The sequence below is a fragment of the Hibiscus syriacus genome, unplaced genomic scaffold (genome assembly GCF_006381635.1).
Source record: "Hibiscus syriacus cultivar Baekdansim isolate YM2019G1 unplaced genomic scaffold, ASM638163v2 tig00110114_pilon, whole genome shotgun sequence".
NCBI classification, from domain to species: domain Eukaryota; kingdom Viridiplantae; phylum Streptophyta; class Magnoliopsida; order Malvales; family Malvaceae; genus Hibiscus; species Hibiscus syriacus.
Genome location: NW_024062594.1, coordinates 2,459,677 through 2,485,461, shown reverse-complemented (window position 1 = coordinate 2,485,461; position 25,785 = coordinate 2,459,677). Strand labels below are relative to the sequence as shown.

Sequence of the window (25,785 nt, the reverse complement as noted above, 5' to 3'; positions counted from 1 at the left end):
ACATCCAAATCACTTATAAATTTTAGTTATTCTTAAACTTTTTTCTCATCATAGCAGATTTAGTCAAATTTCCTCTCAACTTTGTAAATATGACAGAAAATGATACTTAAGATTAATAATATTATTTTCTAATATTTTATTGATGTGCACCATGAAGGTGGTTAAATCATCAAAGATGAAGGTTTTAAATCTCATTTTTAAAATTCAACATGCTAATCTTAACAACCATTTTATGTTACGTTTTCAAAGTTCATAAGATAATTTAATCAAAATTGTTGAGTTCAGAGATCAATTTGTTTTAACTTACTAAATTAGACGCTAATTTGATAGGAAAAAAATATAGGGACAACTTGACCAAAACTTCCAAGTTCAGGTGATTTGTCTTAACCCTAATTTTAATGTATATTATCACTCAAAATATCTTAATCATTTATTAAATATGAAGGTATTAGATATATTTTTAATATTGAATACAATAAATCTGAACATAGTAAGAAAAATAGTTAATGCTTAACTATGTTTTTTTTTTTTTGGTATTTAACGTATTCTAATTCTTATTATTTGCTCATTTCAAAAAACTCAGTTTCTTTTTATCTCTTCTAACGCCGACAACAGGACTCGAACTAGGGTTTTCACACCCACTTTTTATAAAAACCCAAACTTTCTAAGTCGGTTCCCTCCAAAACAACAATTTTCGTTTTCTCCTCGGCTAATCAAAAACAAAACTTGTTTCTTGTTTCAAGTCTTCAACTTTTTTCCTACGAAATAAAATAAAAATGTCTCTTTTGTTCCGTTAACAGAGCACATCAATGGCTTCGCGTTTCCAGGCGACAACACTGGTGGATTCACCATCGTACCCTAACTCCATCGCCTGGTCCGACGAGAACCTGATTGCCGTTGCATCCGGTTACCTCGTCACTATTCTGGTAAGTGTTTGATGTTTAAGTTTTGCTCGCTATATAAATTGCTACAATGACACTGCTTTCAGAAAGTTTGTGTGTGTGGGTGCTGTGTTTTTATGTTTGGTTGGGGATTTAAATTGCGGTCGCCTTGCGTTTATCGCTTTTTACAACCCTGGTAGATAACTTTCATTAAAGAAGGAAAAGAAAAAAAAAAGAGATGAGTGCTTCAAGAACAGTGTTTTGTTGCTTAGAACTAAAATTGATCGAGGCCTGATCAGTATTCCCAAGACTGAACCTTACCCCATTGGAGTGGTAAAAAGAGAAGGTGCGTTCTAGAATTCTGACCAGTGTGCTTCAAATGCCTCAAATTAATTGTTTTTTTATAAGCCTCAAATGGTTGGGGTAATTTAATCATTGTTGCATTTGACTATTTACTTTACATATAATTTAAATTGGTGTCTCATCAGATCTAGCATCTGGCTGTTTGTTACCGACTACTTTAAGTCGGATCAGGGTTTAAAATAACGGAACGATAATATAATAGCGTCCGTTATTTCACGGTAGTGTCATCGCTCGAAACCGAAATTCGAAAAAATAACGGTGGGTAACGAATTCACGTCAAAATCGATCGATGCGTCCGCAATCTAACGGGTAACGGTGAATAGTACCGATAACGGGACGTTATTACCGTTAATATGAAGAAAAAAAGTTGAATCAAAAGTTTTTTATTTTTAAAAGGTGAAAGTTTGGGGAGAGGGGGAGTTGAGAGACTAGAGAGAGCTTTGCAGAGAGTTTTACCTTGAGATTGGAGAGAGCTTTACCGTGAGACTGGAGAGAGCTTTGTCGTGGGAGGGAGAGTTGAGAGACCGGAGAGAGTTTGCCGTGGGAGGGGTAGGGTTATTAATATGCGTGGGAGTAGGAGAGGGTTTGGGTGGGGAAGGGGAGTTGAGAGACTGAAGAGTGGAGAGATGATTTTTTTTTAAATAATTTTAAAATATAATTTCAAAGTATATATTAATTTAACATCCCTCTCACCTTTTAGAATTTAGAATTTAATATTTAGTTTAAAATGTAAACTTTTATTTTTATTTAATTTAGTCCTAATTTCATTAATATAAAGAGAAAATAACCTCAGTGACTGAAAATGTCTTATAATATACGATTTAACCAACTTTTTTTGGATTTGCCTAAATGACCAACAAAATCGCAACGTGATCTTAAAACTCCAACTTCACAACTCAGTTTCCAAATTCGAGTTGCGATTTTTCATTTCGCGTTGCGATAGTCTAAATTCGCATTGCGATATCGCACCGCGATCTTAAATTCGCAACTCAGTTTCCAAATTCGCGTTGCGATAGTCCAAAATCGCATTGCGATTTTCCATTTCACGTTGCGATAGTCCAAAATCGCATTGCGATTTTCCATTTCGTGTTGCGATAGTCCAAAATCGCATTGCGATTTTCCATTTCGCGTTACGATAGTCCAAAATCGCATTGCGATTTTCCATTTCGCGTTGCAATAGTGCAAAATCGCAACGCGACTGGTGGTATTGCATTTGTTTCTTAAGAATTTTCTCTAAAAAGATAGTATCCGCGCGGACGTGTCGAAGACACGTATTGTAACAACCCGATAATATCAAAATAATAGTTAAATGGAATTGAAGATTTAATTGTGAAAATTGGTAATTTTTAGGGACTAAATTGAAAGATTTTAAAACTTGTAGCTTGTTTTAGAGTTAAAGAAAATTTAGGGATCAAGCCCTGAATTTACCCAAAAAAGTTAGGTATTTGGTTTATATATATGATATATGCGTGAATTGGGTTCTGAAAATCAGAACCCAATTCCTCCTAAATTTCCATTTCCTTACCTCAACTTCCGACGACGATTCCGACACCGTCCGAATTCCGATCATCGTTTTGAAAGTACCATCGTGTTCGTTATCGAGTCAAGAACAATCCCCTCAATTTAATTGAAGCGAAACGCTGCCAAACACCGTAAATTTCAAGTCAAAGCATCGACGTTTTTTTTAGCTCAATCGCCTAGAAAATCCTAAATTCATCGTCGATCGCTATTCCGTTTACGACACCTCCCGCACCATCGTGTTCCTTGTGCCGTTCCGAGTCCGCCGGTGTCACCCTCGATCTCCGTTGACGGCGGCGCGTGGGAAGGTGGATCAGTCAAAGATTCGGCCGAGTCGAAATCGAGCTCTCTGCCGTTCAAAAATTTGAACCGATCTTTGTAAGTATCTCGAAATCGCTCAAAATAATTTTTAGAAATTTTTCCGTGATTTTTAGAGCCCCGGAAGACGTCGCACGCGCCACACGTGCCGCCGCAGGCGAGTAAACGCTGGAAATCGGTTTTGACCGGTTTAACCGGTTTTGAACCGGTTTGACCGGTCACGACCCGACCGTTGACCCGACTTGACCGTTGACCCGACCCGACCCGACCCGTTGACCGGTGCTATTCTGGGAATCAATTCAGTTTTGGTGCTATTTTGGGAATTAATTCGAAAAAGGCGCTATAATGGTAATTATTTTAAAAAGGGTGCTATTTGTGTAAAATGTTTGATAGTTTGTTGACCTCCTTTGACCAAAACTTTGACCGGCTTTGACCGGCTATTAAACGACCTTTGTTTCGACCAAAAATACCTATCCTGATAGTTTTCGACGTCCCGAATCTGTTTTTGGGGTCCGTTTCACTAAATTCAAACCCGAAAGTCTCCAAATCGTCAGTCAAACCCGTTGACTTTATTTTTGACCAAGAATTCGAAATTTCGGAAGGTCATACTTTATGTTTTTCGACGTCCTGAATTTGATTCCGAAGTCCGTTTTGCCAAATTCTGACCCGAAATTCCCGAATCGAGCTTGTAAACCCAAAATGCTTAATATTTTAATATTTTGATTATTTAAATGAGATTTGGTCAAGGATTTATTCAATAAAAATATTTTATGAAGGTACTCGTGTTTCACCTGAGCAAGGATCAATTAGGTCCGGTGTTATCCGTTCGTTAGATCAGCCTGAACCGCGTACTACGAGAATTACCCGTAGGTTTCCGTATATTATTTAAATAATATTTAGATTATTTATATTAGGATTCCAATATAGATTTTTCCAATTCGTAGGATCTAGCGCTGCAGCAGAACGTGATCGACAGACCCAGTAATAGGCTTCCCTATCTGATTTCCCAGACTGTTGCAGGTGTGTTTCCTAATAGTATTATATTACTGATTTAAATAATTTATCTGAATACCGAGTATTTGATATTTGATTTGTTGTATATTCTGATATAATTTCTGAATTAGGGTATTTCATACCGATTTCTGAGATCTGCTTATCTGATATCTGAATTATTGATTTGAATTCTGATTTCCGTATTTCTGCATATGGTTTCTAAGTATGAAATATTTGTTATGTTTTAAGTGATTAATCATTGTTTTCAATTGAATACATTCATTGTCATTTGGGGGGTATTGTTGAAGGAAGATTATCTACAGACTTCTCGGCTTTGTGCTCAGGGTCTAAATGGCATGTGCGGTTGGGTGTATGGTTCTGGGGAACCTACACAACTATGATGTGAACGGATGGGGTAGTGTTCATGTTTAAAAAAAAAATAAAAACATGTTGCATAAACTGATTTCATTGAAAGATTTTATCTGTATATTTTTCTTATATACTGTATGGAGCACACTGAGCTTTTTAGCTCATTCTGTAGTTTTTACCCTTTTTCAGATAGTAGCAGACAGTAAGCTAGCAGATTTGGCATCAGGGGAAATCAACTACTTATTTTGTACGAACATATATTTCTATATGTTTTTCAGTTATGTTTGGTGACATGTATTTGCTATAATTTTGGACATATCTGTATTATTAATATAATGTATTGTAAGATATTAAAAAAAAAACCTCTGAATGGGATATGTGACCACTTAGGTTTGAGTCTAACTCACAGACCGGGTCTAGGGGGTTACATTTGGTGGTATTAGAGCTTTCGGTTTTAAACACTCGGACTGTATATGGGTCCTAAATTTTGGATTTTTAAGAAAAAAAAATGTCAGCTTATGTTATGATTTAAAGTTTTCTCGAGATCCGTGATGCTAATCTGACACATGTTTCAAATTCTTTCTGTAGAGCCTTATAGATCCAACGATGAATGCTGCTAGAGGTCGTAGGACAGGACGTGGACGTGGTAGAGGGCGAGTCACTCGACCTTCTGTTACGATAGACGATCCGATGTCACCACGTGATCCTCCTGTTCCGCAAGTAGATCCGACTCTTTCTCATGATGATCAGTTTACTCCTTTAGGAGACCCTCCCGTCACTGAAGATGAGGATTCTGAGATGAATGAAGACGCCATTAATAGAGCTATCTTCTGCATGTTTCAGAGAGCTGCTAGAGCCCCTAGTAACATGACTGCAGTGGAGATTTCAAACTCTTTGGTCGCTGCTGATGTAATTCCATTCGAGGGTATTACTGGTGGACCTCCGACAGACGCTGAGTATTGGCTGGAGGACACAGAGAGGATTATGGATGAGATGAACCTCAGACCTGAGCAGAAGTTGAAGGGGGCCCTAACTATGTTGAAGAAAGAAAGCTTCAGATGGTGGCAATCCATTTCTGGTAGTATTCCAAGGAACCAGTTAACCTGGGATCTTTTCAAAGAACGTTTCCGGAGTCGCTACATCGGAGAGAGATATCTGCAGGAACGACGCCAGGAGTTTCAGAATCTGGAGCAGGGTAATATGTCTGTCATGGACTACGAGGTTGAGTTCATCCGATTAAGTCGCTATGCCCCTGGACTTGTTAACACTGAGACAGATCGATGCTTGAGGTTCGAGAATAGACTCATGTATGAGATCAGGAGTCGAGTCGCTACCCATCGGGAGAGGAATTTTGACGCTTTGGTTGAGATAGCCAAGACTACGGAAGAAATAGAACTATTGGGTATGGAGCACAAGAGAGATACTGATCGAGCCCAGAATCGATTCAGGAGGCCTTCTGGTTATGTTAATTCTTCTGCACATCCTAGCAAGAGAGGCAGGGGTGATTCCTTTCAGAGTGGCGGTGCGAGTGTAAGACCTGTTGCATCTGGTGCTTCAACTTTTCAGTCTAATAGACATGGTGGATCTTCTGGGTTGCAACCTTTGTAGACATGTGATTACTGTGGGAAACATCATCTTGGGGAATGCAGAAGAAAATTTGGCACATGTTTTAGATGTGGTTCTAGTGACCATATTATAAGGGATTGCACAGTGTCAGTTTCTACAGTTCAGACACCAACTCGTACTCCCGCTCGTACTCAGAGTACTGTTCAGACTGTTGCGGGTGGTCGTACTCAGGAGAGAGCACCTGGATCAGTTAATAGGGGCCGAGCATCTCAGAGTAGGGGTCAAGTCAGATCTGAGGCCAGACAACCTGCATTGGTTTACACTGCTAGACTTCGACAAGATCGTGATGGGCCTAATGTGACTGCAGGTACTATTACTATTTATTCAGTTCCATACTTTGCATTATTTGATAGTGGCTCTACAAATTCCTATGTATCACATTCCGTTTCTGAGGGTATAAATATTCATGTTAAGAATACTGAGCGTTCAGTGATAGTTCAAAGCCCCTTAGGCAAATCCATCGTGTTGGATCGTATTTTTAGAGAGTGCCCTATAGAGATCAATGGGGAGATTTTTCTGGCTGACCTGATGGAGTTACCCTTTGAAGAGTTCGATTTGATTCTCGGCGTAGATTGGTTGGACAAACATCGAGTAAATATTGATTTTGAGACTAAGAGAGTTGTTCTGAAGACCCCAGATAATCGAAAGATTGTAATGATCGGGGAACGACGTGGATTTCTGACGAATGTTGTGTCTGCCTTGGTAGCGGAGAAGATGATCAGGAAGGGTTCCGAGGCGTTTTTTGCTTATATTTTGGACACCAGGAGATCGCAATCTGATATTGAAGGCATCCGAATTATCAAAGATTTTCCCGATGTTTTTCCCGAGGAGTTGCCTGGATTACCTCTAGATAGAGAAGTCGAGTTTGTGATTGAAGTCTATTCTGGTTCCACCCCGGTTTCAATGGCTCCTTATCGTATGGCCCCAAAGGAGCTTAAGGAACTGAAAGTTCAACTTCAGGAGTTGTTGGACAGGGGATTTATTCGACCTAGTGTATCATCGTGGGGAGCTCCAGTTCTCTTTGTCAAGAAGAAAGATGGGACATTGAGACTCTGTATTGATTATAGAAAACTGAACAAGCTCATTGTTAAAAATAAATATCCTCTGCCCAAGATCGATGATCTATTTGACCAATTTCGAGGGGCTTCCATCTTTTCAAAGATAGACTTGAGATCTGGTTATTATCAACTTAAAGTGAAAGATTCAGATATTCCGAAGACTGCTTTCCGTACTCGATATGGGCACTATGAGTTTTTAGTGATGTCATTCGGGTTAACTAATGCCCCTGCTACTTTTATGGATCTGATGCATAGGGTATTTCGACCTTATTTGGACCAGTTTGTAGTTGTATTCATTGATGACATACTGGTGTATTCTAGAAGTGAAGCAGAACATGAGGAGCATTTAAGGATTGTTCTTCAGACTCTAAGGGAGAATAAGCTATACGCTAAGTTGAGCAAGTGTGAATTCTGGCTCAGCGAAGTGACTTTTCTTGGACATATCGTCTCTGCTGATGGTATTCAGGTGGATCCGAGCAAAGTGGAGGCTATTATGAACTGGAAGCAACCCAGAAACGTCTCTGAGATCCGTAGTTTCTTGGGCTTAGCTGGTTACTACCGTCGTTTCGTTGAGGGGTTCTCCCTTATTGCAGCTCATCTGACGAGACTATTAAGGAAAGATGTTCCATTTGTCTGGTCTGAGGACCAACAAGCTAGCTTTGAGAAATTAAAGACTGTTCTAACTCAAGCCCCAGTGTTGATTCAGCCTGAATATGGGAAGGATTTTTCTGTCTATAGTGATGCTTCTCATTCTAGATTAGGATGTGTTTTGATGCAAGATAGGAAGGTTGTCGCTTATGCGTCACGTCAATTAAGGCCGCATGAGCGTAACTATCCTACTCACGATCTAGAATTAGCTGCTGTGGTTTTCGCTTTAAAGATCTAGAGACACTACCTCTACGGAGAGAAGTGTTATATCTATACTGATCATAAGAGTCTGAAGTATCTGCTTACTCAGAAAGAATTAAATTTGAGACAGCGTCGCTGGTTGGAGCTTTTAAAGGACTATGATTTTGAGATAGAATATCATCCAGGGAAGGCTAATGTAGTGGAAGACGCCTTGAGCCGTAAGGCGATATCAGATCTCAGAGCCTTATTTGATGATAATAGTTTGTTAGCAGAGTTACAGGTTAAACCTACTTTGGCCGAGGAGATTAAGGCCAAACAACTCCTTGATATCTCGTTGCTTCCCATTATTGAACAAGTTAAGCAAGGATCGAGTTCGGAGTATACTGTGGATCAGGATGGTATTTTGTGTTTTCACGGTCGTTACTGCGTCCCTAAAGATGATGAGTTGAGACAGGTTATTCTTCAGGAAGCTCATAGTAGTCCTTATGCTATGCATCCTGGCGGGGACAAAATGTACAATAATCTCAAAGATCGCTACTTTTGGACTGGTATGAAGAAAAATATTTCAGATTTTGTGGCGAGGTGTTTGACTTGTCAGCAGATTAAGGCAGAGCACCAACATCCGTCTGGATTGTTACAGTCAATTAAGATTCCTGAGTGGAAATGGGAGCGTATTACGATGGACTTCGTTACTGGTCTTCCTCTAACTCCTTCCAAAAAGGATTCTATCTGGGTGATTGTTGATCGACTCACCAAGTCAGCGCACTTTATCCCTATTCAGGTTAATTATTCTCTGGATAAACTGGCTAAGTTGTACATTTCTGAGATCGTTTGACTTCATGGTGTTCCGTTGTCTATCATATCTGATCGAGATCCGAGATTCACTTCCAGGTTCTGGAAAGCTTTGCACGAGGCTCTGGGTACTCGTTTGAATTTCAGTACAACTTTTTATCCCCAAACTGATGGACAGTCTGAGCGAGTGATTCAAGTGTTGGAGGATATGTTACAGGGTTGTGTGATTGATTTTCGTGATAGTTGGGAAGATTTCTTGCCATTAGCTGAGTTTGCTTACAATAATAGTTATCAGGCGAGTATTCGCATGGCACCGTATGAGGCTTTGTATGGACGTAGATGTCGTACTCCTATATGTTGGACAGAGTTACATGATAGAAAAACTTTGGGTCCAGACTTAGTTCGAGAGACTGAAGATACTGTCAGACTGATCCGTGATCGCTTAAGAGAGGCATTTGATAGGCAGAAGTCATACGCAGATAAGCGACGTAAAGATATCGAGTTTGAGGTTGGAGATCAGGTTTTTCTCAAGGTATCTCCATGGAAGAAGGTATTGAGATTTGGACGTAAGGGTAAACTGAGTCCGCGATTTATTGGGTCGTATCGTATTCTGAAGAAAGTCGGACCTGTTGCTTATCAACTTGAGTTGCCTCCCCAGCTCAGTCGTATTCATGATGTTTTTCATATGTCTATGTTGAGGCGATACCGTCCAGATCCAGATCACATCATTCAGTTTGATGAGGTAGAGCTGAGACCTGATTTGTCATATGAGGAGAAGACTGTTCAGGTTTTAGAGAGGGATGAGCGAGTTCTTCGGAATAGGCGTATTCCAATGGTCAAAGTTCAGTGGACTAACCGTAGCCCCTCAGAAGCTACTTGGGAGACATTGGAGTCAATGGAGGTTCAATTTCCTCATCTGTTTTCATAAGGTAAATTTCGAGGACGAAATTTCTTGTAGAGGGGGAGAACTGTAACAACCCGATAATATCAAAATAATAGTTAAATGGAATTGAAGATTTAATTGTGAAAATTGGTAATTTTTAGGGACTAAATTGAAAGATTTTAAAACTTGTAGCTTGTTTTAGAGTTAAAGAAAATTTAGGGACCAAGCCCTGAATTTACCCAAAAAAAGTTAGGTATTTGGTTTATATATATGATATATGCGTGAATTGGGTTCTAAAAATCAGAACCCAATTACTCCCAAATTTCCATTTCCTTACCTCAACTTCCGACGACGATTCTGACACCGTCCGAATTCCGATCATCGTTTTGAAAGTACCATCGTGTTCGTTATCGATTCAGGAACAATCCCCTCAATTTAATTGAAGCGAAACGCTGCCAAACACCGTGAATTTCAAGTCAAAGCATCGACGTTTTTTTTAGCTCAATCGCTTAGAAAATCCTAAATTCATCGTCGATCGCTACTCCGTTTACGACACCTCCCGCACCATCGTGTTCCTTGTGCCGTTCTGAGTCCGCCGGTGTCATCCTCGATCTCCGTTGACGGCGGCGCGTGGGGAGGTGGATCAGTCAAAGATTCGGCCGAGTCGAAATCGAGCTCTCCGCCGTTCAAAAATTTGAACCGATCTTTGTAAGTATCTCGAAATCGCTCAAAATAATTTTTAGAAATTTTTCCGTGATTTTTAGAGCCCCGGAGGACGTCGCACGCGCCGCCGCAAGCGAGTGAACGCTGGAAACCGGTTTTGACCGGTTTGACCGGTCACGACCCGACCCGTTTTGCCAAATTCTGACCCGAAATTCCCGAATCGAGCTTGTAAACCCAAAAGGCTTAATATTTTAATATTTTGATTATTTAAATGAGATTTGGTCAAGGATTTATTCAATAAAAATATTTTATGAAGGTACTCGTGTTTCACCTGAGCAAGGATCAATTAGGTCCGGTGTTATCCGTTCGTTAGATCAGCCTGAACCGCGTACTACGAGAATTACCCGTAGGTTTCCGTATATTATTTAAATAATATTTAGATTATTTATATTAGGATTCCAATATGGATTTTTCCAATTCGTAGGATCTAGCGCTGCAGCAGAACGTGATCGACAGACCCAGTAATAGGCTTCCCTATCTGATTTCCCAGACTGTTGCAGGTGTGTTTCCTAACAGTATTATATTACTGATTTAAATAATTTATCTGAATACCGAGTATTTGATATTTGATTTGTTGTATATTCTGATATAATTTCTGAATTAGGGTATTTCATACCGATTTCTGAGATCTGCTTATCTGATATCTGAATTATTGATTTGAATTCTGATTTCCGTATTTCTGCATATGGTTTCTAAGTATGAAATATTTGTTATGTTTTAAGTGATTAATCATTGTTTTCAATTGAATACATTCATTGTCATTTGGGGGGTATTGTTGAAGGAAGATTATCTGCAGACTTCTCGGCTTTATGCTCAGGGTCTAAATGGCATGTGCGGTTGGGTGTATGGTTCTGGGGAACCTATACAACTATGATGTGAACGGATGGGGGTAGTGTTCATGTTTTAAAAAAAAATAAAAACATGTTGCATAAACTGATTTCATTGAAAGATTTTATCTGTATATTTTTCTTATATACTGTATGGAGCACACTGAGCTTTTTAGCTCATTCTGTAGTTTTTACCCTTTTTCAGATAGTAGCAGACAGTAAGCTAGCAGATTTGGCATCAGGGGAAATCAACTACTTATTTTGTACGAACATATATTTCTATATGTTTTTCAGTTATGTTTGGTGACATGTATTTGCTATAATTTTGAACATATCTGTATTATTAATATAATGTATTGTAAGATATTAAAAAAAAAACCTCTGAATGGGATATGTGACCACTTAGGTTTGGGTCTAACTCACAGACCGGGTCTAGGGGGTTACACGTATTACCACGACTACGACTACGACCATGACCACGACCACGACCACGACCACGACCACGACCACGACCCGAGACGAGACGAGACGGCGGCGGCGGCGGCGCGCGAGAGTCCCCTTGTTCTCTTTCACTCAACAAGGAATTGGGAAATTCAAGCCTTAAATACCCATTCCCAATAGTGTTTCCAATACAATGTGGGATTGAGCATTGTAAGTTGCATGCATTGACTATAAATGCAAGAGCAAGACTTTTATCTTGAATGAATGAACATCGACAATGGAAGGTTGATGATTAATAAATCACAGCGCTTTTTATTGCATATTGAAATATTCCTCAATCTTCATGTTCCATGGATATCCTCACGCCTGCAAACACTTGAAATTAAAAATAGGTTTTTGGATGAAGTAGATTGCTTCTCTAATATGTATTCTAGGCCCTTTTTGTGCTACACGATCTAGAATACTCTCATGTCTTCTAATATCTTGAAGAGTTCCATAGTTTGCGTTCAAGCATGAGTGAATATGATGATAATGTAACGTTAACGAGATTCAGGGGCCATAGGAAAGATGGAACCAAGAGAAATGGAGGAAAATTACTGGAATTGATGATTACTAGATTTTGAATAGAAGCACCATTTTAAGTTGAAATTTCAAAAACTTAATCATGCACTGTAGCAAAATTTATGATAAATTTATAGTCGTAACATTGGAGCAGATTACACAATTTGTAGCAAAAAGAGGCATAAAATTTCCATTATAATCTACAAAGTCTCCAAAATCTATAGTCAATGCATACAACTTACAATGCTCAATCCCACATAGTATTGGAAACACTATTGGGAATGAGTATTTAAGGCTTGGATTTCCCACTTCCTTGTTGAGTGAAAGAGAACAAGGGGGACTCTCGCGCGCCGCCGCCGCCGTCTCGTCTCGGATCGTGGTAATACGTGTCTTCGACACGTCCGTGCGGATACCATTTTTTAGAGAAAATTCTTAAGAAACAAATGCAATGGAAAATCGCAATGCAATTTTGGACTATCACAACGCGAAATGGAAAATCGCAATGCGATTTTGGACTATCGCAACGCGATTTTGGACTATCGCAACGCGAATTTCGACTATCGCAACGCGAATTTGGAAACTGAGTTGCGAATTTAAGATCGCGTTGCGATATCGCAATGCGAATTTGGACTATCGCAACGCGAATTTGGAAACTGAGTTGCGAAGTTGGAGTTCGCGTTGCAATTTTGTTGGTCATTTTGGCAAATCCAAAAAAAGTTGGTTAAAATCGTATATTATAAGATATTTTCGGTCACTGAGGTTATTTTCTCTAATATAAATTTTTGACATTTAAATTTTAATTATATTTAATTTAATTATTTTGTGTTATTTAAATTTATTCAAATTTCATTCAACATAGTAAAGAAATTCTTATCTCATAGTTATAGCAAAATTTATTTTTATTCATTTTAATTTTTAGAGTTTTTCCTATGTTGATAGTATTATTTCTTTTAAATAACAATGTATTCAAAATCTCATCGTTAATTAATTATCTTATCCTATCATCAGATTTTTAAAATCTTCTATTTAGTTAAACTATATTATATATATGTCATTTTCGCTTAGAAAACATTCTAAAAATCATTAAAATTATGTTTTAAGATAAGTTGTGCAAAATTTAAAAACTTCACGACCTCGACACCCACAGTGACCGTGATGACATCCATTAAGTTCGCAAATCGCGATAAGCGCGACGCGACCGAAAATGTGACCGCAAACGCTATTTAAATCCCTGGTCGGGATCCTCGTCCTTATGTTCGATCAATTTCATGGTCTCATCTTGGAATGGCTCCCAACTCTGGGTAAGAATCTGAAAGATATCATTGCATGATTCCCTAGTTTTCTGCACTGTATATATGTACTTTTGAACAATTGCTTCAATGAAATGGAACTGTATGTAGGTGCTTGCTGGCTGTTTGCACCACAGAAGGGCGTGTAAAGCTCTATCGTCCTCCCTTTTGTGATTTCGGTGCTGATTGGATAGAGGTATGTACTCGAGTTGGGACAAACTTTTTAGTCTCTATAGCAAGTTGTAGTTCCCATGAAATGTTTGAAGCCACTGAAGTGAAGTAGGTACTCAAATGTTTGGGTAGTTTGTTTGAAACATAGTCAATACCATAACAAAATTAGAAAGAACGATGAAGTATGTTTTGTGTAGCCAAACTCTATATTAATTGACGTCGTGGAGATTAATTCTGTATTTATGATAAAGGGGGAACATGTTAGACCATAATATTTTCTGTTTAAATGCAACTATTGTTAATGACATGCTCTTGTTCAAATTTTCTGTAGGTTTTGGATATAACTGATAGGCTTTATGATTATCTTGCAAGTACTAGTTTTGAGGATCCAGATATTCCTCCCTCAGAAATTTATAATGTAAGTCCTTTCTTTTATTAATGGTTTCTATCTCATGCTAAACAATACATGAAAAATCTTATATACGCAGCCTAGCATTGGAGAGGGAGAGGGTCCTCCCAAGGTACGTTTTTTGTTAAAAAAATAGTTTCTTACTTTCTTCTGCTCTCCATCTCTTTGTTGTCCAATTAGCATTCCTTTTATCAAGTAAATACCAATGTCATGATTCTCACTCTGAATTTTGAAGACTAGCTTGCCTCTGGTTTGGTTTCAAATGCCAATGAAACCCTATCTGTGCTTTTTGTGGCTTTATTTCAGAGTAGGTGCATGGAATCTGAAGGGCGAAAAAGTTCACATCAGACAGTTCCTGCTATCCAAACTAGAGGGAGAACTGACAATAAAAGGCCTGAAGTTTGTAGCCTACCTTTGATAACTGCAGATCAATATGCTTCGCGTAGTGCAATGCTATCATCACTTGTTGTTGCCTGGTCTCCTCTGCTTAAATTATCATTTGAAATTTGTTGGGCTCCTGAAAATAATTCATCCAACTGCTTCTCTCTTCTAGCGGTAGGTTCAAAGTCTGGTAAAATTTCATTATGGAGAATTAATGCACCTCAATACTACTCTATTGAGCGAAGTGTGGCCCCTACTACGGTGGAGCTCATTGGGATCCTTATGGCACACAGTTCCTGGGTCACCACGATAAGTGGGCCTTGCTTGCTTCTGAATCTTCTAGTCCTCAAGTTTTATTAGCTACTGGGAGTTCTAACGGGAGGTGAGTTAGGTATGCTCACATTGTTTCAGCTTATAATGACATTAGCATTAAAGTTGCATCTTTTGATGGGTATTCTCATATCCAAGCAAGCTTTTTGGAGCTGAGATGCAAGCAAAATTAATGAAAATTTTCCTCATGGTGCTTAACTTTTATACCAAGATAAAATTGCTCCTATATACCAATTGTAACAGGAATTCTGATGCTAAAAAAATACTTTTTGACAATGAATGGTGCTGACTTCTCTACGGATTTAGCTTTGTAAATTTAATCACTTTATCCTTTACAAGATTATGAAATGTTGTTTGACCACTTCTTATGTACTTGCTTGTTCTTCTTTTGCACAGTGTAAGGATATGGGTAGGCCACTCAGGAATTTATGAAGTCCACTGAAGTTAATAATGCTCCATTTTATCCATTGAAGGAGGTAATAATGCTTCTCTTTTATCCTTTGTTGAAGGGTAACTCTTACTACTTTGTTAGTTGTATTTTCTTAATTATTTATATTAGTCTATAGAATCTACTCTGACTTATAAACTTCTGAATAGATTACAAATATTTATGCTGTCCCAGTCTCGGTGCTTTCACTTATGCCCACTCAGTCGCTTGATAAAATGCTCTTAGCGGTGGGCAGAACATCTGGAGCTTTTGAAGTATGGATAGGAGATACATCTGTAAAAAAGTTTAATAAAGCTGGACAATATGATGCTCATGACCAAGTTGTAAGTTTCTGCGTTTTTGTTCATTATCCTTTTTTCTGCATCTCACCATTGATTTATTTATCTGTGATGATATGTCTTCAGGTTACTGTATTAGCTTGGGCTTTCGCTGGATGTTCCTTGTACAGCTGCAGCAAGGTATAAAACTTCTTCAAAATTCTGCTGCTTCATATTTGCTATTATTCAGTTAATAAGTTGTTAAATATATTGTTTCTAACTTTCCTGTATAGAGATTTTAGAGGTGGATACTATTGGAATTTATAAAATTGAATCAATTCATCTATATTTTTATCTCAAATGGCCAATCAATTTTATTGCCTTAACTGCTGTCTAGATGTGCTTGTCTAAAGAGTAATATCTCTAGCAGATACGACATATTTGCAAGTTGCTTAGAATTAGCATTGCTACTTTAACTAAGTGGTTCAGACGTTTAACCAATTCACTTAGGCACCATCACTAATATGGCAATTCTTAGCTGTTTCTCTTCTTGGCTTTCCATATATTGTCTTTTTCAAACGGAAGAATTATAAATTGCGACTGGGAGTTTTCTGTCAGCCATGAATGTGTTAATGCCTTGCCAATATCTCTGCAACCACTCTTTAGAGCAATACATTACAAGCTTCTCTTCTGTACATCTTCCACTGCCACACAGTTGTGTGTTTCATTAACTAATTAATTAATCTCTTTGGACATTTTACCAATATTAGTCCTTGTTCATTAGTTCCAAGTCTATAATTGGCAAACAGTGGAAATTGCACGTTGAACTTCTCGTACTGTAAGTTATAATTTATTATATGCATAAATTTTATATTCTTGAGATCCAGGCGTTTAGAATATAAAATGTATTGCTATGAGTTTAATTTTTTTACCGGGCAAGTTAATTCTCACATTTTCATACAGTCATTACTTTTTTAACCTTTATGAATGATATTAGGATAATTTTGTTCGTAGCTGGAATTTACATGGGAGTTCCCTGAGTGAAGTGCCCATTCCCTCAAGTTCTCCTGGGATGAGGAGTTTCAGTGATGTATGATATGCCACATTTGCTGGTCTTGTTTATCTTTTTTCTTTTCATTTTTTTTTTCAATTTTGATTAACATTTTTGCAGATACCGGATGTGTTTATTTCATGCCTCGGACTGGTGGTGTCACCAAGTAATCTTGCAGTTGCTATGGTATGATCCTAAATCTCTCATTTATGTTGCTACTCATCTTTCAAATTTCTCATATTCATGTCCGCAACGAACTTTGGTGAAACATATCCTCATTCTTAAGTTACAAGATTATAGCATTCTTTACCTCTCAGGTTTTTCTTTTTATATTGTTTATCCTCTTTCTTATTTGGCTTTCTTTTGGAACATTGGGGGACTCATATTCTCCCTCATAAATGAAGGGTTACTGCTTACGGCCTTAATGGTTATCATTGGAAAATTATCACTTCTAATACGAAGTCTAAAGCATCACCATTATCATTATCATTTGTTTATAACTACAATGAAAAAGAAATAAGAATAGTTCTCTTCAATCATGCCCTTCTTACAAGCCAGTACCAGACACACACATTGACACTGAAGAAAGTATTAAAAGGAAACATGCATGCTGACTTTATGTAATATCATGCTTGTTAACAACGCCGTTGGTATTTGAGGGGTTGGATCAATTTCAGTTATAAACAATGCGTTCTCATCTTTCTACGAGAACATATGGTGTAGCCTCTTTGTATGTAATGTTGCTTAAAGTAATTGCTGGTATATTAAGAGATGATGCTGTTTATTCAATTTTTTAATATAAAACATCTATATCTTATAGAACAAAGACTTGTTTGTGTTTGTTTTTTGTAGGTTCGCAGTTTTGATGTTAATCAGTTGGACCAAATGTGTGAGGCTAGGTAAGGAACTGTTCCTGAAATCTTTTCATTTAAGTTGCACTCTAATATAGTATTTGTATTGTGAGAACTAGAGAATAGTTGAGTGTTGGTATCATACCAGGCTATGGAGAAACTTCACTCTTAACGAGCAAGTGTAACACTCAGGTTAAAAATCAAGTTCGTTAATACTCGTTGAATGAACTTCGTGTGAAGGCCGGAATAATTTTGTAGTACCTTAACGAAATAGTGTACCCTACTTAAATCACAGTTCAATAAGGGATGGGATAAAGAAGGAAAACAACTGCTTATTTTTGTTTCATTTACCTTGCACTTTTATCAAGTATTGATATTCTTTTAACTTTCCCAGGCTTCAGAAGGCTGTCGTCGAATTCTTTTGGATCGGTGGGCAACAAAAGGATAATTTATCAAGTAATTCCCTGGAGTTTGACATTGAAGCCTTCCCTTGTTTTACTGAAAAAGAACTGGTTTATTGGGAGTCCAATTTTTTGTGGTCTTTAAAACAATATGAACATTGTGATAAGCCTTTGGTTATTTGGGATATTGTAGCAGCATTATCGGCCTTCAAGCAGTCTGCACCCACTTTTGTTGACCATGTTTTGGTTAAGTGGCTTTCAATCTCATTTGTGGATGTGCATGTGGAAAATTCTATTGGGAAGATTCTGCAACACATCTGTAAAAGTTTTCGTAAAGCTGCTTCACGCCAGTTGCACCTCCTTAACATTATTTGCAGACGGGTAATACTATCAGAGCTGAAAGCGGATGAAACAAATAACGACTCATTGAACTTGCGAGTAGATGATGCTAGTTTTACTCGAGATAAGCTACTTAATTTATGGATGGAATTACTTTCAAGCAGTGAAACAGAAATACGAGAGAGGCTTGCCGGTTTAAGTATTTCCGCCTATAAACGTCTTGCATCCAGTTCATCCACCTCTGAGCCTGGACATTGGTATCCTCTTGGTATAGCACAAATGGAGCAGTGGGATGCAAATAATAATCGTCACATACACAAGCAACAAAAAGCTGTGGCAACAAAGATTAAAACCCATAAAAGGTGCTATTTGTGTACTTGTACGTAGGGGTGTTCATTCGGTTAAAACGGTGGCCGACCGAACCGAATTAACCAAATTTTTTTTTCTTTAACCATTAATCGAATCGAACTTTTTTATGAAAAAATTAACTGAACCGAACAAATTTCGGTTAATTCGGTTAATTTTCGAATTAATTGAAATATTTTAAATTTTTTGAATTTAATATTTTTTAATTAAAAAACAATTTACAATATCTAATTAATTTGATTCAAACATTATATTAAAATAAGATATTTGTATCTATCAATTTAGTTAAAAAATAACCAATAATATTGCACTTCTACCAAATAAATCAGAACAAAGTGCAGAATTGGAAGCATAATTCAATATACAAACAGTTTACACTTTAAGTGTTGGTGCATGAAGAAGGTTGTGCTAACTACTAAGTTGTTTGCTGATGCTGCCATACCAACCAAGATGTTCTCTATCAAGTGCAGAATAATTCATATCTTAAGAGAACATATTACTTGCACAGTGCACAATATAAAAAATAAAGAGATGCAAAATTCAGTTCGAACTATCAAAAACAATAAAAACAATCCAAGGTATAAACATCAAATATATCTATTAAGTATCAACCAATGCTAAAATTATAAGTGCTAAGCTAACTCAATCTAATGCAATACAATCTTATTTCAGGTTGATGAAGCTATTATTAAGGTAGCAGGCCCAAAAGCTTATTTCATGCATTGTTTGTCTGTTGAACGAGGTGATTGCAATAAAAAAATGTAATACAATCTTATTTAGTAAACATCATTCATCACTTAATTAGATATGTGCTAACTAATAACTAATATGGCTAATGAAATTAAAATGAATGTAAGGGAAGAAATTACCACAAAAAAACAGTATTCAAAATACTCTTTTTGCACCAATTGAATCCTCCCAAAAAGTTTCCATTTGAATTATCTCTACAAGAAAAAGATATTATTTTAAATCTAAAAATACAGTATAAAAAACCATATATATAAATTAAAAAATATATTGCAATAATGCAATTTACAATTAATGCATGCCCTTCAACTCATACTCACAGTGTTGCAGTGCAGAATCCTATGAGCTCATGAATTGAGGGTATGTTGTAATGCATTCCAAGATAAATCTAAAAGTTAAAATGATTAAATCAATTAATGTTGTGTCAATTCTCCTTAAAGTAAATTCACTTATTAAATTAAAATTAATTAATAAAGAATCAACATACCATTATCAATCTTGTCAAGCTCTTGAATTTGTTCTTCAAACTTCTTGATCTCCTCTTCGATTGATGACTTTTTAATATAGTCTTGAGTACACACAAAATCTTGTACCATTTTAGGAGTTAAAGAACTCCTAAATTGATCAAGCACACGTCCACCGGTACTAAATGGAGACTCTGAAGCGACGGTAGAAAGCGGTATAGCTAATACATCTTTGGCCATATTTGACAGAACTGGAAATCTAGGGCTATTGACTTTCCACCATGACAAGATATCAAATTCATCATCATAATTCTCAACAGCCTCCCCTAGATATTTATCTAATTCAAATGTTTGATCCTCACCACCAATTTCAATCACACGCCTTTTATACAAATCTTTCATGCGTCTTTTCACTTTTTTGTTGCGGTTCAGAAATTCTCACATTTAAATGGTTTCCATCACTAGAGACTCGAGGCTTATACTCATCATACAATTCATTCAAAGTCTCTTTCAGCTTTTGCATCACTTCAAAACTTTTTTCCGAATCATACATCTCACTAAGTGCAAATTCAAGATAACTTAATTTCTGCCTAGGATCTAAAACACAACCAACAAAAACAAGCATATTCATCTTCTCAATATCACCCCAATATTTCTCAAATTTATCTTTCATCCTCATGGCCATAACACTAAATTCAACATCAACACTTAATTGAATATCCCTTAAAAGTATGCAAATTTCAGTAAGTTCATTAAAAAAATTGTTAGATGTGACATATGAAGTACCTGAAACTCGCAAAGTGACTTCATAAAAATGTTCCAAGAAATCCCTCAAGTTTCTAACACAAGTCCAATCATTTACAGTTGGCCAGCCCTCTCCTAACTCAAGTTCAGCCCTAAAATTTGTATCTTGCTCCTCAAATCTCTCAAAAGCTCTCTCAAATTTTTCAGCAGTGTCTAACATTAAATATGTAGAGTTCCACCTAGTACAAAAATCAAGACATAACATTTTTTTTGCTCTCAATTTTTTCCATCTCAACACACTCCATGAACTTTTTCAATCTAGCTGGAGATTGTCTCACATATTTCACAGCCCCCCTAACACGTGCAACAGATTTGTTCATTTCCTTTAAACCTTCAACAACAATCAAATTCACAATATGTGCAATACATCTTATATGAAGATATTTACCATTTGCAATGCAACCCCCTTGAGGACTAAATCTCTTTCTTAAATAACCAATAGCAACATCATTCGAAGTTGCATTGTCAACGGTGACAGTGAACAACTTATCAATTCCCCAATCTAATAAGCATTTTTCAATCATCAACCCAATTGCATCTCCTTTATGACTAGAAATTGGATAAAAACTTATGATTTTCTTATTCAATTTCCAATCGTTATCAATAAAGTGCACAGTGAGACACATATAATTAACTCTTTGCATAGAGGTCCACGTATCAGTAGTTAAACAAACTCTAGAACATGAACTTCTTAAATATTGTTTCAGCTTAGTCCTTTCATCCAAGTACAACTGATAAATATCTCTAGTTATAGTCAATCTTAAAGGAATACAAAACTTGGGGCATGCTACAGACATAAATTTTCTAAATCCTTCACTCTCAACAAACTTGAAAGGCAATTCATCAGTCACAATCATTTGGTCTAAATCCTTTCTAGTTGTTTCTTGATCAAATTTCCAAGTTGTGAGATGTCCTACTTCTCCTCGAATATCCTTACTAGGTAACACTAAATTGCTTTGATTAGTGTCAATGTTGTTAGGATTTTTCTTACATTATTTCATGTGATATATTAATGACCCAGTTCCATTTTTTTCCCATCACAATAAAATTTTTTCTCACAATGATTGCATCTACCCTTGCCTTTACCCTCACTATTTAAAAACTTAGTAAAGTGAGTCCATACTTCTGACCTTAAAGGAATAGCTTTCCGTTTACTTGCAGTCCCTCTTGTGTTGTTGATTTGACTTGAAGCTTCAGTCGTTGAATTTGTAGAATTTGATAAAGGGGGTGAAACACTTCCCTTAGCAGATGCTGCCATATTGGATATCTACAGCAAAATATGAGAAGTAAAAAAAAAGTAATAAATAATCACATTAAGATAACATAACTCAAAATAAATCAGAAAGCATAACTAAATACCATTTTTTATTACAAAAGAATAAAAATCAGAGAGAGCACAGTGATTGCAGAATGTGTTGTCTGCAGCAAAAGATTGTTGTTCAAGTTTTAACCCTCAATCGCAAATCTAAGCCCATGCTTTTAATGCATCTGTCGTTGTTCTCTGAACACTTAATTGCTCCATGTGTATGTGCGTTTACGTGTCTTCCTACTCTCGATTACCATTAATGATAATGATTTCCATATAATACGTTGTTTTGAACATTCAAACCAATTTTCTCTAGGAAATGCATATGCAGAATAAAAGTTTAGATATGTCAACATTTTGTGCAATTTCCAATATAAGAAGAAAATATGTGTAACACAAATAGAAATACATGGATAGAAAACTAATGAAACTTTTGAACAAAAAGCATTATGGAACATATAAAAATATGTTTAGTAAAGAATGAACTCGAAACTAAAGACACTTAGAAACGGGAACAAGCAGACATCAAGAGAGTCATTCCTTCAGAGTTCCTAACACGTTTCGTTATATAGATATTAAGAGGCTGTAATTCATATAAAAACTGTCTAGAAAGTCATTTTCCCACTACTGCATCAACTCTCAAATAATGTTAAACACCTACAGTAGACCAGATTCATTACCACCGGTGACTTCTATTCGTTACTGTTTTTTCTTCTCAAATTCTGGTGTCGCCTAAAAGTTGTAGAAAAAGGTCCCAATAATCCAACTAATTTCATATAATTACCAGCAACGGTAAACTGTATCATGCTTTTGTTTTATTAGGAAAAAACAAAATGCGTGTCGGGATTCAAGCAAAGTTTCAGAAGACTTTATTCAGGTGGTTGTTAAGCAAATGTAATATATATGAAGAAACTTTAAATTGCAGAAGTAGAACTTTTCTTTAACAAGTTTTTATCTGTGCCTACACTCGTAAATTGTAACCAATAGGAGCTAAACACGACAATACACAAAAGGTTTTTTTTAAAAAAATAAAAAATAAAAAATTAGGGGACGGGTTATCCGGGGTTTGAACCAGCACTGAATGTCAATTAAAGATAATGTTATTGAAACATACATACACAACCTTACAGAGCAGCAACCCAGGAAAATCTAAATACTTGAAACTAATAGAACAAGGAAAGCACAATCATGAAATACCGAATACCTTAAAAACCCAGAACAAGAAGGCTACCAAACAGAACCGAAACATTAAACAAATAAAAGAAAAGAGAAAAATCCCAAACACAGAAATGATATCAAATCATAAACCCTAAATCAAACAAATGATTAAATTTTTTAGGGGAGAGGTAAACTAATCAAAGAGAAAATCTATAATTTTTAAGTTAGAAAGCTAACCTGAATTGAAATTAGAGAGACTGAGAGAGAGATAGAGAGAGACTGAGAGAGAGAGAGAGAGAGAATGAATTAGGGTTTGATGAAAGGCGAAAGCTCGGGTGGGGGTGAGGAACTGAGAATCGTGAGATGAGAATGAGATTGGTAAAAGTTTACATTTAGTTTTTAGGTTATTTTATTTTATTTAGTTTTAAAATTTAAATGGGTAGTGGGCTGCTGTATGAGTCTGATGGGTTGTGGCTGAGTTATATATATATATATATATATATATATATATATATATATTATATATGTATTTAATTCGGTTAATTCGGTTAATTAATCGAATTCGAACCTAATTAACCGTTAACCGAATTCTAAAAATTTTCTTAACCGTTAACCGACCGAATTAATTCGGTGACCGACCGAATTAACCGAACTAATTCGGTTCGGTCGGTTAACCGAATTAGTTCGAAAATTTGAACACCCCTACTTGTACGCGTACAAGATAGTCACATCCTAGCTGATATACAAGTAATTTTATCTTGGTAGGCAGACTTTCTTGATCATATATAGGGGATGGATGCATAAGATACACCTTTATAAAATATGTTGAAGAAAGAATATAGTTTTAGTCATGCATTAATGCAATCCTCTGTTTTACTTACCATTTGAAGATGCCAATCTTTCTATTATCTATTGTGCCCAAGTCTTCTAGAAAAGCAGGTCACGACGCGGAAAACTTGAAGAAGTAAAGGAGCAATGTGGCCATTGTTCGGCATCGGTTCCTTTTGATTCCCCGGAATTTGCCTTGGTTGGGAAAGCAATGACAGCAATGGTCAGAAGCATAAGTTAGCAAGGTGTGCTGTTTCTATGCAGGTTTGCCTTATCACTACCCCATTATGGCAATGCAAGTGTTGTCAGAGATGGATTTCCAATCTTGCACCGGAGTCACTTTTTACGATGCCGTCTCCATCTTCTATAAAGGTAGCCTCGAAACCGCTATGCCCCCTTTGCGGGATATTGGTACAGAGGTCACAACCAGAGTTTCTTCTTTCTCCACTGCCTGTGTAATCTGCAGTCCTCACCTGTATGTATATTAGTGTTGAATAGGTTTATTAATGCTTAGTTCTCAACTCCCATGTATGCAAAACGTAGCTCTCAAGTCTTGACCCCTTCAAGTTTCCAAGTTCGAATGCTTTGTGTTTTAAGCCTAATTTTAATATATATTATCACTAAAAATATCTTAATTATTTTAATTTGCTTTTGTTGAGTCGTCAAAAGCAAGAGGAAGGAGTCTGGTTCCATTTGGAGTTGAATATCTGCTGTACTATGTAAAGAAGGTTGACCAACAGGTTTATGCTTAGCAAAGTCAAATTGTAACTGCTCCATTATACTTCCTGCATCATCATCGTCCTTAATTCTTGACATTTCCACACAGAAGCAAGTGCAAAAAAAAGGTTAGCGATTGACTATCGAATCATCTTCGGCAATTTATTATCCACAGTAAAATCATAATTTTTATAATTATTATACTTCCTCTATATTTTTTTTTTTGTAAATCGTATCTTCGTTTAATTCTCTCCATGTTGAGATCTGTGTTCTTAATTTTTTTTTTGGAATTTCATATACTTTGGACAGCTATAGTCTACCAACTTAATTGCTGTCAATCTCATCATCATTAATAATTCTGTCGTATAGTAAAAAGATCTAATTACTCTGTTGACCTACAAAATAATCTATTTTTTCTTTTTCTTTTGTTGATAAATTTAAAGTAAATATAAAATAATATTTATTTAATTAATCTCAACTATTTTATAATAAATAGTTATATATTTATATACATTACACTCAAATCCGAAATATTAGGAATAACAATAAATCTCGTGCTGTTAAAGTTTAGAAGAACATTAAGGATTAGGCGATTTTGGGCTCTGGTTACTCCAAGTGGGCCTTCTTCAACCGGCAGTCCAACACCTTTTACGAGCGCGTGGAGTCCAAGCTCCAATTGCTCTTCTCCTGCCGACTCACACACACGCTCACCGCGTCAAGCCGTCAACCAACCTCACACGCCTTCAATATTTTTTTCCTTAAAAAAACAAAAAATGTTTTAAATGTTATTTTTAAAAATAATTATATTTATAAAAATTATAATTATAGTTAATACATTTATATCATTACAATTATAATTAATTAATATAATATATATAAATATAGAATTATAGATGCAATAATAATTAATAAAATTATATAATAATAATAACATTTATTATTATAATATACAAACTAATGAATTGATAAATAATTTTTTTAAAACTTAAATAAAAATAACTATGAATAAAAACACAAATGATTATAGATTAAATAAATCAATATAAATTTAAAGTATACACTAATTTTATGATCTCAATTTTACCAACACAATAATTATTGTAAATCTTACTATTTTTCAATGATGGATTCAAAAAATTCAAGAATAAGGGTCTAAAATAGATATTATAATATCTATTAAAAAATTACATAAATTAGAATGAGTTAAATCTTAATATTTTTTTCTCATATTAAAATGTAAATTTTGTCCCTTTATAGATATATTAA

General features: G+C 36.1%; 1 protein-coding gene across 1 annotated transcript; it reads left to right on the top strand.

Moving 5' to 3' along the window:
• The first annotated feature begins 809 nt into the window (after positions 1–809).
• LOC120215141 lies at positions 810–24,058 on the top strand. The gene is made up of 17 exons (XM_039212898.1): positions 810–926; positions 1,101–1,227; positions 1,370–1,405; positions 13,437–13,503; positions 13,603–13,687; positions 13,994–14,098; positions 14,151–14,183; positions 14,378–14,626; positions 14,746–14,834; positions 15,179–15,191; positions 15,380–15,553; positions 15,635–15,688; positions 16,485–16,577; positions 16,659–16,724; positions 17,391–17,437; positions 17,784–18,491; positions 23,914–24,058. Exons 1-17 carry the CDS (start codon positions 810–812, stop codon positions 24,041–24,043), a joined length of 2,193 nt encoding a protein of 730 aa, XP_039068829.1. The 3' UTR covers positions 24,044–24,058.
• The last annotated feature ends 1,727 nt before the right edge of the window (positions 24,059–25,785 follow it).